A 13,311-nucleotide genomic window follows, 5' to 3' on the forward strand; every position below is an offset into this window, starting at 1 on the left:
CCTCTCCAGCCTGAATAATTCATGCCAAGGCCAGGAGTGCTCCCTTCTCAGGAGCATATCTCTTTAAATCAGATCTGGAGCTTCCCAGTTCTGAGAAAAAAAAAAAAAAAATCCAGAACAAAACAAACCTATAAACAGCTCAGGCCCTGGCCCCCTCTGAGGCCACCCCCCCTCTACCACTCAACGCTGCAAAATCTGCTCCCCTTCTCCAAATCTCTAGAGCTCCAAACCCTCCCACCCTTTCAACATTTACAGGTGGGATACCCTGGAGGGGAGGAGGGGCAGTCGATGGTGTCCAACAACGTCAGGGGCCTGAGACCCGGTAGAACAATCTAACAGGGTGCCCAGGTGCTGGAGCAGGGAGGGGACAGCAAAGAGCTGAATCACCACACCCACCACGTCCTAGGGCCTAGGAGAGTGCTTGGGGGAGGAGTCCAGCCTGGTGGAGGAAATCAGATGGAACTCCCAGCAGAGCAGCCAGTGAGTTGGAGGGGAGAAGCGGGGAGAAAAGGAGGAGGGGGTTGGTGCTGCCTTCCCTGGGTGGGGGTAGGGTGGGGTCGAGAAAACGCTGGTCCCACAGGACCTGCAAGAGTGGTGACCCAGCCAGGCCTAATGTAACTAGGGTTGCTGAGGGGGGAACCAGGGCTGGGGATTTTCCAGTCTCTCCTAGCACAACCCTCTCCTTGGTCACACCGATCAGGAAGAGGCTGAAAGCTGAATAACTTTCTCAGCCCACCCCTCATCCTTGTCTGTGCTCGTAGGGGGAACCCTAAGGTCCTCCCCTCCCAATTCTTGCTCTGTGGTGCTGACCCACCTGCCAGCAATCCCTCGCCCGGCCCCGCCCCACACGTGCCATAGAGGGAGGAGGAAGGAACCAGCTGAAACGTGGGGGGTGGGAATGGGGGGAGATCAGGGAGAAGCAAGTCAGAGCCTGGGAGAGCCAAACTTCTCAGCAGCCCCGGAGCCGGAGAAGGGGGAAGAGAAAGCGCAGCGGCCGAAAGCCCTGATTCTCGGGAGCCTCCCACCGCGCCTCTCGGCGAGGAGGGCGCGGAGACTCCGTTGGGGGAGGAGGAGGAGGCCGGGAGGCTGGGAGGGGGGAGACAAACCCTGCCCACTCGGCTCCGAGCCCGGAGCGGCCGCGGAAGTCGGAGGCCGGCGCGCAGGGCGAGGAGGGTACGGGGGGCGGGGGGGCTCTGCTCCCCGCCTGACCCCTCTCGCCCCAGCCAGGAAAGTGAAGGCTCCTCGGACTTTAGAACCAGCGGACGGACCGACCGCGACCGCCAGCCGCTCCGCGTCGAGGACTTGCCCCACCCGCCCCCCTCCCCGCCCCCGAGGCGCTCCGAACTCACTGGTGAGCGCGGCGGCCGGGGCGCTGGATGCAGGGGCAGCTGCGATGGCCCCGCGCGCGGGACAGCCGGAGCAAAGGGGGCCGCTCCTGCCGGGGCTGCTGCTGGTGGCGGCGGCGCTGAGCCGGCCCGCCGCACCCTGTCCCTTCCAGTGCTACTGCTTCGGCGGCCCCAAGCTGCTGTTGCGCTGCGCGTCGGGCGCGGAGCTCCGGCAGCCGCCGCGGGACGTGCCGCCCGACGCGCGCAACCTCACCATCGTGGGCGCCAACCTGACGGTGCTGCGCGCCGCCGCCTTCGCCGGCGGGGACGCTGACGGGGAGGAGGCGGCGGCGGCGGGCGGCGTGCGCCTGCCGCTCCTGAGCGCGCTGCGCCTCACGCACAACAACATCGAGGTGGTGGAGGACGGCGCCTTCGACGGGCTGCCCAGCCTGACGGCGCTCGACCTGAGCCACAACCCGCTGCGCGCCCTGGGCGGCGGCGCCTTCCGCGGGCTGCCCGCGCTGCGCTCGCTGCAGCTCAACCACGCGCTGGAGCGAGGCGGCCCCACGCTGCTGGTCGCGCTGGACGCCGCGCTCGCCCAGCTGGACGAGCTGCGCCTTCTGGGCCTGGCGGGCAACGCGCTGAGCCGCCTGCCGCCCGCCGCGCTGCGCCTGCCGCTCCTGGAGCAGCTGGACGCGCGCCTCAACGCGCTATGGGGCCTGGGTCTCGAGGAGCTGCGCGCGCTCGAGCGCGATGGCGGCCTCCCCGCGCCGCGCTTGCTGCTCGCGGACAACCCCCTGCGCTGCGGCTGTGCCGCGCGCCCCCTGCTGGCCTGGCTGCGCAACGCCACGGAGCGCGTACCTGACGCGCGGCGCCTGCGCTGCGCCGCCCCGCGAGCGCTGCAGGACCGGCCTTTCCTGGGCCTGGAGGAGGCGCGGCTGCGCTGCGCCGACCGCGACGCCGACGGTCGCGGGGAAGAAGTGGAACTCGCCGGCCCGGAGCTGGAAGCCTCCTACGTCTTCTTTGGGCTGGTGCTGGCGCTCATCGGCCTCATCTTCCTCATGGTGCTCTACCTAAACCGCCGCGGCATCCAGCGCTGGCTGCGCAACTTGCGCGAGGCCTGCCGGGACCAGATGGAGGGCTACCACTACCGTTATGAGCAGGACGCCGACCCGCGCCGCGCGCCCGCCCCGGTCGCCCCCGCCGGCTCCCGCGCCACTTCCCCGGGCTCGGGCCTCTGAGTGTTGCCCCTTGGGGGTTGACGGCTGTCCCTGCCAGCTGATGACTTTACTGGGATTGCCTGGCCCGAAGCCATGGGTATGAGACACCCGTGAGTTGGGGGCTTCGAGACTTGCCCCTGACCGGCCTGAGACCTTTGGATTATGGCATTCCCCCGCCCCCACCCGGAGGCCCCAAGCTGTACCCCCTCTCCCCAACCTCTGAGAGCTCTCACCATCAAAGATCAAGAGACGCCCTCTTCTGATTCCAGAAACCCTACCTGCCCATCTCAGGCTCTGACACATCCCTCCTGAACCCTCAAAAGCACCCTCCCCCTTTCGAGACTTGGCCAGGAAACTTTGTCCTTCAATCCGAGAGCCCTAAGACTGCCTCCACCACCCTATGCTTTGAGGCCTGACCTCTCAGTGGGAAACGTCGCCCTAGACATCACTGACTCCCATCTCCAGCTTGGAGACCTCAACTCCCTTCCCAGGGCTCAGGGACCCTCTCATCCCGTTCTGGTCTCAGAAGCAGAGCACTCCTCTGAAGGCTTTTGTGAACTTTGAGCCTTTTTCTCACCCCGGAGCTCCGAGCCCTCCCATCCTGCAGACACCCACTTCCCAGGGCTCTGAGGGTCGGGCACCCTCCTCCAATCTGGGAATGTATTTCATACTGCCCCCCACCCCAGCTCTGGCGCAGGCTCTTCCCTTCCTTGGCCCAGGCTTGGGGCTCAGCTCCATCTGTCTCCCATCCCAGGGACAGTCACACCCTGTTATAGCCTTAGTATGGAACCGATCCTCAGCCTTTCTCACTGGGGCTCTGATCCCCCAATACTCAGTGCTTGTCCCTAATCTCAAAATGCTCAGCTCTTCACCCTGATCAGAATTTAATCCCCCTGCCCAAGTCTTAGGCTCTCTATCCCCCCTACACCATCGCTTGCACTCACTCTGTCAGGGTCCAGTGAGGAATCCATTCCTGGGGTGTGCCCACCCCCCCTTTCCTCCTAGGATGAGCTCTCCAGGCCTGCAAGACGGGTGCAGGGGCCAGCATACCCCAACCATACTGGCAGATCCCCATGGAGGAGAGAACCCTAGGGGTTCAAAGTGGTTGGTTGGGCCTCAGAACCGGGGTCACCCATTCATCATGGCTTCAGAGAGGGGTAGGGGAGGAGGCTCTGAAGGGCTGGGAGCTGCTGCCCACAAGCTCTTTCCCACCCATGTGACTCTTCTCCCCTGGGGATCCCTTGCTGCCATGCCTCCCTCCTCCATGCCTTTTAGAAGAGGTGAGGGGCCTCATCTCTTGTCTCAGGCACAAGTTACCCTGTTTAAGGTCAGAGTGTCAGTGCCCTGCCTTCTGCATGATCCCAAAGCACAATTGGTGAGTGGGGAGGGGGCTGCCTCTCCCTGACTCCCATCCCTTAGGTCAGGCAGAATGGCTGGCCTGTGTGGCCTCTGCATACAGGAAGTCCCCCCGCCCCAACATATTGGCTTGAGGCCTGCCCTCCCACCCCCACCCAAGACATCTGGATCTCCCTTGGGCAGTTTTCTATAAAGTCTGCAATAATCTCGGATACTCTCTTCTTGGAAGTGGTGCCATGTCATTCCTGCTGACCTTGGGCATTGAAGGAGGTGGGAGGGGACACTTGGGAGGGTATTTTGGACCTCCCTGAGGTGAGGCAGTGACCTTTGGTGTCTTCTCCTGATGTATGGGAGAAGAAATAGACTCTGACTGCGTGTAGCAGGATTGAGGTGAGACACATGGAGGGACTTCCCACTGGGATTGCATCGCTCTCCAAACTAGCCTGCCTTTTATCCTCTGAGAGGAGGCTATCCATAGCCAGGGTGGAATCCTACACTTCTCTACATCCTTTTACCCTGTCATTCCTCATCACTGTGGTGGGGGTGGGGGCTGTGGGGGAGGTGCTGTTGGACTGGAAACATTAGCATCAGATGAGGCCATCAGGGAGGAAATCCAGCTACAGAGAATCAGAGGCAGTTAATTCAGGCAGGAAAGGAGGGATCGTTATTTGCCGCTTTGGTATCATCCCCCCTGATGAATTACGTGACACTCACTTAATAACCTGTGTCATGCTATGCTGTCCTGGGGAGAGGACTAGGAGCTGCACCTTGGGTACGTGAGAGGCTGAGAGAAGCAGCAGCCTAGAAGTGGTGGTGGGTGGATATGGATAAAATGACCCTTTGAGATACGTGGATCGAGGAGACAGGTGGGTTCTGGGCCAGCAGGGCCATGGTAAGAGGCTTATCTCCTGCCTCAAGGTCCTCAGACTGGATTATTTCACATTCAGGTTCGCAGAGCCCTAGAACCACATGCAGAAGGCTAGACTTCTGGCATTTGGGAATCTTAGGGGCACATAATGCTAGAATTTGGGCCATTTAGACACTGAAAAGGACCTCGGAGATAAGGTGGGAAGCCTCCTAGGCCCTCTCAGCAAGGGGCACCCTCTCTCGATGAGGGGCTCACTCACTCCCCTCCTGGAAGCATCCCTTTCATTGCCAGAGGAGTCGGCCTGGAACTCCCTGACGGCCCCAGCTATGCCTTGGGGCCAGGAGTGCACGTCACCCTGCATAGCTCCTCCCAGAGTTGGAGGTGGTGCAGGAGTATCTATCTGTTCCCAGCAAATTCCCAGTCATTCCCTGTGGGAAGGGGTCAAATTCCCTTGAAGTGTTCCCATCTGTGGATGACCTTCAGAGGGCGCTCTCCCGGTTCTCCGGGACAAAATCGTAACGGTATCTCTAACACAGATTACAGACCTGTGTCTCTAACAGGTCGCCTCTCCAGTTCCAAAGACATGCCCTCATGATGCAGCCTAAGACTGCAGTAGGTCCTGGCAAATAAAATACGCTGTTAGCTGTGGGTCCGTTGTCAGCAAAAATCTTTGAGGGTTTTATATGAGGGCTGCTGCTAAGCTAAGTACCAAATCAGTAGTTGTCAAAAATCAACTAATTGAGTGCCTAGTGTAGGCCAGTTGATATTTAACCTTAGTGCCATTCACCAATTCCCATTAAATGTCATTTCTGGACTGCCGCCCTTCTTGCAGCCCATCAGTGGCCTTTGGCCTGATGGGACTATCAACAGGTCCCTCGGGCCCCCAGCCTTGCCTCCTCTGCAAATCCAGCCAGCCATTCAGCCTCTACTGAGTACAACTTTGCCAATTCTAGAGAAGCTAATGACCCAGGGAGAATCATATTTAATCATGATCTAGAGAAAAGAAGTCCCAGGAAACAGAGGTTAGAGTAAGGGCCCCTGACCCAGCCTAGAGAGACTTCTACTTAGAGGAAGTCCCATGTGAGTGGAGTTTTGAAAGATGAGTAGGATTTTGAAGAACAGAAGGATCAGCAGTATCTGCTCTGTGCAAAGCACTGGAGGCAGGAAGATCTTGATAGTCTGAGAATGGGAGAAGACCACCAATGGCTGGGGTTGGGTACGTGGATGTGTGTGTGAGATGGATCTGTGCTCCCCATGTCCTTCACTGGGAGGCTCTAGGGGGACCTCTGCCCTTCGAGGAGAACTCGGGGAAGTGGAGAGGTGGGATATGGGAAGCAGGAGAGCTGCCCAGTGCCTCTTACTTGTTGCTTCCTTCTGTCCATCCTTTTTGTGCCAGACCTCATGAAGACAGAGATTGAAATCAGACAAAGCCATGCCCATGGGAGCCCAGATGGGAAGGGAACAAGGGCGGTGGCCACTATAGGAGCCCAGAAGAGAAAGGAAGGGGTGACATGGAGGGGTCTGGCTGGCCCTGCCCTGATACCCTCATACCCTGATACCTCCCACCACTCCAGATGCTCTTAGCAGCGCCCAAGCCTCTCTGAATGACCAGCCTCCCCTCTACTCCTAATGCTGCTGAAGTCTGAGGTGGGCAGGGGGTGCAAGGGCCAAGTGCCAGGGGGGAAGAACTCCATTTGGGATGTCCCCTTAAAGAGCAGCAGAGGGAGAGAAAAGGTGTGTAACTGTCGGAAATGTGACAGACATAAAACTGCACACTTTGAGAAACATGTCAGACTTCGCAGGGTTTGTGGCCCTGTAAAAGCTGAGCTTCCCTCTCTCCTTGAGAAGCCTTTTACTTCTGCAGCCCCTTTCCTCCCCACGCCGCTCAGGTCCAGAATGGGAACCGGTAAGGGCCCAGCTGGAGTTCAGAGGACCTGGTTTCAGTCTGAGCTTCCCATGACTTGCCACGCCATTTGGTCCTCAGTCAGAAATACTGGTTGAGCCCCTACTGTGTGCTGGGTGCTGGGGATTCAGCAAGTGAACATGGCAGAGCCGGCTCCTAACTTCCTGGCCCAGGCCAGGGTGTCCATGGACACCCCAGGCCCCCCTCTGATTCCAGGCTCCTTTTGTCCAGGCTGGGGCGGGACTTGTGACCTCCAGAGGGACTGCCTGCTCTCACTGAAGTTCATCTCCTTCTTCATTAAGTCTCTGTCTGGCAGACTCACGGCCCTAATTTATGGACATGGCCTCTGCCAGACTGAGAGAAGTGACGGGGCAGTTAATATTTCTGTGGTAATGTGCCTGGCAGCCTTTGGAGTCCCCTCCTCCACCCCTCCCACCCCTCCCTCACCACCACCCCCCTCCCTCAGTGCTGCCTCAAGCCAATTCGCCTGGGGCTGGCTAGTCCCTTGCAGACCACCTCAACTAACCCTTCATAGTACAGATATTTAACCTAGTACGGATGGGGAAATTGAGGCCCAGGGAGTGCAGGAGCCCATCCAGAATCAGAGCAGATCCAGAACCCAGGATGTCCCCAGGGCCATCCCTGTCCTGCTCTGGGTCTGAGTAGCTGGCAGGGCTGTCCTATCTCCTCACCCTGTATCTCCATCCCTCTGGTCATTGCCTCCTGAAGCCAGACCAATACCTATGGTGGCCTAGAGATGGGGGGGCAGTGGGAGGGGGAAGCCAACAACCAAGGGCTGCGGAGGACTTTCCCGCCTCCATCAGCAGCTTCCAGCAGGCCTCGGAAACCTGCCTCAACCTCTTGCGGGCAGAAATCCTGCTGGGCATCCATCCCTGGGGAAGGGGCATCTCTATCCCTCCCTGAGAGGAGAGAAGGGTTTGCTGGAACCCCAAGCTCTGTGGTCCCCGGATATAAAACTCCTCCTTCCTGAGCCTCTACTTTCTGCTGAGCACCTGATGAGATGGACCAGATCCTGGAGCTGTCCTCAGTAAAGATGAAGTCACTGTAATAATGGAAACACATGGGGCCCCTAAATAAGGGGGCCAACCAAACCAGGAAACTTTGGGTAGTGAGGGAGACCGCTATTAAGAATTAAATCGGGACAAGAATAATTTAGGACTGTACCAGGCTGGTGGGCCTTGGACTCCAGTGACTTTTGACAAGACTGGAGGGGAAAAGAAAAAGTGCTAGACTGCTAGACTAGCTAGTCTACCAACACTAATAATAATACACTCCCAATCCTTGACCTTATCCTCGAGCCATGCTAAACACCTACTTGAACACCATTCTCCAGCTACACTGAACTACTTCGATTTTAGTAACTGAGCCCAGTGATTCCAGGCCCCGTATTTTGCTCACGTAGTACTCTCTGCCTGAGATGCCTTCCCTATGCAGAGAGCATCAGGACAGCTTGAGTCCCCTCTGCTGTCCTAACCTCACCTCTCCTTCCCATCACTGTACCCCCCAGACCTTTATTTGTATAGATTGGTTTTCTGGCCCGTTGTCCACACCAGATCAGAAGTTCCCTTCAGAGGCCGGGTCCAGTGTCCTTTTGGGTGATCCCCAGTCCTGGGGCACAGAAGATTTATGAGCACTGTCCCTGCCCCACAGAGATCCACAGCACCAGGGAAGAAACATCACACAGGGCTCATGGGCTCCTTCTGCTGCACTCAGATGCCCACTCCCTTTGATTCCCATAACCTCCCACCTCACTGAACTGAGGTTGTGGTTATATAAGATGCCTGCATGGCCAGCACCTTGTTACTATTTGATAAAAGTGAGAAAATGGAAAGAAAAGGCAGCTATAGAATATGTTATCGTGTACAACATAATTTAGCCTTAGCTTCTCAGCTTTGGCTTTTTAGTCAACTTTCTGACCCTCCATTTGGAATACTTGTCCAGGGTCCTACCTGGGTAACGTGGGACCCTGGCTCAGCCTGTCACAGGTCTTGGTTCCTTTACCCAGAGAGCTGCAGCGACATCTGTTGGCCAATTTGTGTCGGAGCGGAACCAGTTTTAATTTTTCTTGCATACATGCGCCATCTGCTGGTGAGTATGGGAAAGTTCCTTCTTTCATTTAGTCACAATCTGTTCAACAAGTATTTTATAAAGTGCCTACCATGTGCTAAGCACTGTGCTAGGAAGAACCTGGGGGTTGTTCTAGGCACTTTATATATATTAACCCATTTTAGGCTGATGACAATTCTACAAAGTAGTTATTATTCCTACTTAGAAATGAAGAAGTCAAGGCACATAAATGTGAATGATTTGCTCAAGGTCACACTAAGAGGCCAAATTGGGTGTAGAACCCAGAGCCCACGTGCTTATACCATAAATAAGCAAGACGCTTCTTATGAGGGAAATAAACAGAGGTTTCTGTTTATTTCCCTCATAAGAAGAGATGGGGAAGGGTGTTTTTGACCAGGGTAGTCAGGCAGACCCATCTGAGAAAGTGGCTTACCCTGAAGGATGGGAAGCTCTGTAGGATCTATCAGTCCAAGCAGAAGAAACAGTGGTTGCAAAGGTGCTGAGACTGAATATTCAAATATCAGATGGGAGATCAGTTCTGGCCAATGTCCATAGCCTCCCCTCACCTGCCTAACTCCTTCTCAGCCTTCAAAACTCAGTTGAAGCAATTCCTCCTCTAAGAAGCCTGCCTTATTCCCCATCTCACTCACCCCAGTTAAACATGATGACCCCTCCTTAGTGCTCTCATGGCATGCCATGAGGACATGTCAACCCCATCTCCAGTATCCCTCAACAGCAATTCCAAACCTTTGTTGTCATGCCTTATCCTCCCGTGAATCTGTGAGCTCCTTAAAGGGATTATCTTATTTATCTTTGTGTCTTCAGGGTCCAGCATAAACTCCAGCAAAGGGCACGTGCCCAGTAAATATTGTTTGTAGTCTGTGATATAAATCATTTACTTTCTTTTTTGCCTTTTTTTTTTTTTGCTTTTTTATTGAGATACATATTTGCATAAAGTAAAATCCACTCTTCTGGGCTTACAGTTGATTTTGACAATCAAGATATGGAACAGTTCCATCACCCCCCAAAATCCCTCCTGTAGTCCCTTTTAGCCAACCCTCCCTCAACCCCAGCCACTGGCAACGAGTGGTCTGTTTTCTGTCCTCATAGTTTTGCCTTTTCCAGATGTCATATAAATAGAATCATACATATTTGTCCTTCGACAAGTCTGTCTTCCTTCACTTAGTGTAACGTATTTAGGATTCATGTTTTTGTGGATATCGCTAGTTTTTCATTTTTATTGCGGAGTAGGATTCCATGGTATGGCTTTACAATAGTTAGTCCGTTCACTCTAGCTGAAGAGTTGGGTTGTTTCCAGTTTTTTACAATAAAATTTTTTTACAAATAAATAAATTTTATAATAAATTAATGTTCACATACAGATTTTTGTGAGAACATAACTTTTCATTTCTTTGGGGAGTAGAACTGCTAAGTCTTATGTAAGTATGTTTAAATCTATAGGAAACTGCCAGACTGTTCTCCAAAGTGTCCATACACTTCGCATTCCCACCAGTAGTGTTGAGTGTTCCAGTCTCCACATCCTCACCAGCACTATTTATTGAAAAGACCATTGGATTGCCTTTGCACCTTTTTGGAAAATCAACTGGGAGTATATATGCAGGTTTGTTTCTTGATTCTGGATTCTGTCCCATCTAAGGTAGATGTCTATTCTTTCACCCCTACGACACTGTCTTGATTACTGTAGCTTCATGATAATTCCTGAGATTAGGTAGTAGAGAATTCCAACTTTGTTTTTCCTTTTAAAAATTGCTTGGCTCTTCTAGTTCCTTTACCTCCCCATATAAATTTTAGAATCAGCTTGTCTATATCTGCAAAAAGACAATCCTGAAGGGATCTTGATTCAGATTGCACTGAATCTAAAGTCAGTTTGGAGAGAACTGATATCTTTTTTTTGTTTGTTTAAAGAGAGATTTTTTTTTTTAAAGATTTTATTTATTTATTTGAGACAGAGAGAATGAGAGACAGAGAGCATGAGAGGGAGGAGGGTCAGAGGGAGAAGCAGACTCCCCGCCGAGCAGGGAGCCGGATGCGGGACTCGATCCCGGGACTCCAGGATCATGACCTGAGCCGAAGGCAGTCGCTTAACCAACTGAGCCACCCAGGTGCCCAGAGAGAACTGATATCTTAACAGTATTGAACCTTCCAATCCATGAACATGGTAAATGTCTCAATTTGTTTAGGTCTTCTTTGATTTCTTTCACCAGTATTTTGTGCTTTAGAGATGTGCATAGAGATTATGCACATATTTTGTTATATTTATACCTAAGTATTTCCATTTCAGTGCTGTTGTAAATGGTGTTATCTTTTTATTTGGCATTGTCTTTTTAATTTCAATTTCCAATTGTGTGATGTTACTATCCAGAAGTACAGTTGATTTTTGTGTATTGATCATGTATCCTGCAACCTATGTAGACTCACTCATTAGTTCTAGTACCTTTTTGGGGTAGATTTCTTGGGATTTTCTACGTAAATAATCATGTTTTCTGTGAATAGAGACCATTTTATTTCTTTCTTTACAATCAGTAGGCCTTTTATATCTTTTTCTTGCCTCATTGTACCGGCAAGGACCTTTAGTAGGATGTTAAATACGAGTGGTGGGAGCAATCATCCTTTCCTTGTTCCCAATCTTAGAAGAAAATCATTCACCACCACCACACCATTTCACCATCAAGTACTGTGTTAGTTATAGGTTTTTTGTAGATGCCCTTTATTAGATTAAGGAAGTTCACTAAGGCTTTGGGTTTTTTTGTTTTTTTTTTTAGATCAAGAATGGATATTGCATTTTGTCAAATGCCACTTCTGCATCTATCAAAATAATTTAGCAGCATCCCATAAATTTACTTATTTTTGTTTTCATTTTTATTTAATTCAGAATATTTTCTAATTTTCCATGTGGTTTTCTCTTTATTTACGACGTTGCTTAATTTCTGAGTATTTATAAATTTTCCAGATACTTTTCTATTATTAATTTCTAGTTTAATTCTGTTATGGTCTGAAAACATTTTTTTTATTAAATTCTTTTAAATTTGTTAAGGTATTTTTCACGCCCAGAAAATGGTTTTTATTGGTGAATGTTCCATGTGCACTTGGAAGTAATGCACATTTTATTATTTTGAGGTGAAATATTTTATTAATATCAATTAAGTCAATTGATAATGTTGTTCAGGTCTCCTCTATCCTTACTAATTTTCTGTCTTCTTGCTCTACTGATCGCTGAGAGAGGAGTCTTGTGGATTTATATATTTCTCCATTCAGTTCTATCAGGTTTTGATTCAAAAACAAATACTTCTCCCACATTTATGGTCCTGTTTAGATGGCAGGGCACTCCTTCTCAATTGCGGTATCCAGGCCAATATGATTATTTTTATTTTTTGGATGAGAAGATTGAGGAAGAGCTGGTGATTTGCCTGTTTGGTCTCAGATCTAATCCCCTGAACTTCTGCTCTGTATTATAGGGCACCGACCATGGCAAACCACATTTCCCAGGATTCCTTGAAAATCAGCTTTTAATTAGGTTGTTCCAAGAGTAGGCATGGGCATGAAGTTAGGGGGCAGGAAGAGAGGAGTAGTTTTTCTCACACTCTGCTTTGGGTAGCATCCCCAGCAACAGACGCGTTTCTCCTGTGGTCTGAATTCCTCAGATACCTTCCTCAATGTCCCTAGTTCCTCAGGTCTGTCACTCCTCATCCTGTCCTTCCACCTTACAGGTGGTAGTGGTTTCCAGTTACACCTAATCTCTGGGTTGCCTCACATCCCTTGCCTCACTTGCCCTTTTAACTCTTGCAACATTATAACCAGTTTCATCAGTAAAATCCCTGCTACTGAAATATGGGAAGAGGCTATTTCTCTGGACTCAGACTGATACAGACCACATGGGAAGGCAGAATGAGAGCCCTTAGCTGAAGCCTCCTGATTCAAATGTCAGTGTCTTCCCACTACCCTTCTCTGGCCTAAAGGAGCATCAGAGGAAAGAGACCACCTTCTGGCCCACCAGGAGGGCAATGCTTTGATCTAAGTTACACATTATTTTAGAGGAATGTAAAAACAAATTCTTTTTCCTACATAATCAATTTTTTTTGAGAAAGCCATCTCACATTCATTGGCATCCCCCTTTTGTGTTAATGCAGCCCGTTATCATTTAGAACTTTGAATCTGCCTCACATATATCCCCACTCTTCCCATGTGTTCTTCTGGAACAGGCATTGGGTAAGTCATGGCAAAGTGAAGTGACTTCGGGGAGACCCAGCAGAACAGGAGATGAGACCTGAATAAGACCCAGGGCTGAGACCGGGGCAGGATTCCAGCTGGAGTGGTTGGTGATGCCAAAGGGAAGATGGGATGGCTTTAACCTGAGAAGCGAACCAGGGGTCCTGGGATCCAGTGATGTCTGGCCTTCCCCAAGGCCAGAAGACTGGTACATGGGGAGGGGGGCTCTTTGACAGTTTCCAGAAGGAGGTGCAGAAACCAGGTTGGAGGTGAGGCCACAGAGAAGGGAAGACAACACCTGACCCAGCCCCAGGTCCTCTCCAA

General features: G+C 51.9%; 1 protein-coding gene across 1 annotated transcript; it reads left to right on the forward strand.

The window, feature by feature from the left end:
* Positions 1 to 572: 572 nt before the first annotated feature.
* On the forward strand, positions 573 to 4,118 carry TPBGL (trophoblast glycoprotein like). Its single transcript, XM_031040678.2, has one exon. It carries the CDS (start codon positions 899 to 901, stop codon positions 2,564 to 2,566), a length of 1,668 nt encoding a protein of 555 aa, XP_030896538.1. The 5' UTR covers positions 573 to 898; the 3' UTR covers positions 2,567 to 4,118.
* Positions 4,119 to 13,311: the final 9,193 nt, after the last annotated feature.

Source organism: Leptonychotes weddellii, chromosome 11, assembly GCF_054177405.1.
Source record: "Leptonychotes weddellii isolate Sample4059 chromosome 11, ASM5417740v2, whole genome shotgun sequence".
Taxonomy (NCBI): domain Eukaryota; kingdom Metazoa; phylum Chordata; class Mammalia; order Carnivora; family Phocidae; genus Leptonychotes; species Leptonychotes weddellii.

Excerpts from the sequence above, each read along its gene's own strand:
- TPBGL (XM_031040678.2), top strand. The coding sequence starts at position 899 with ATGGGGGGAGATCAGGGAGAAGCAAGTCAGAGCCTGGGAGAGCCAAAC.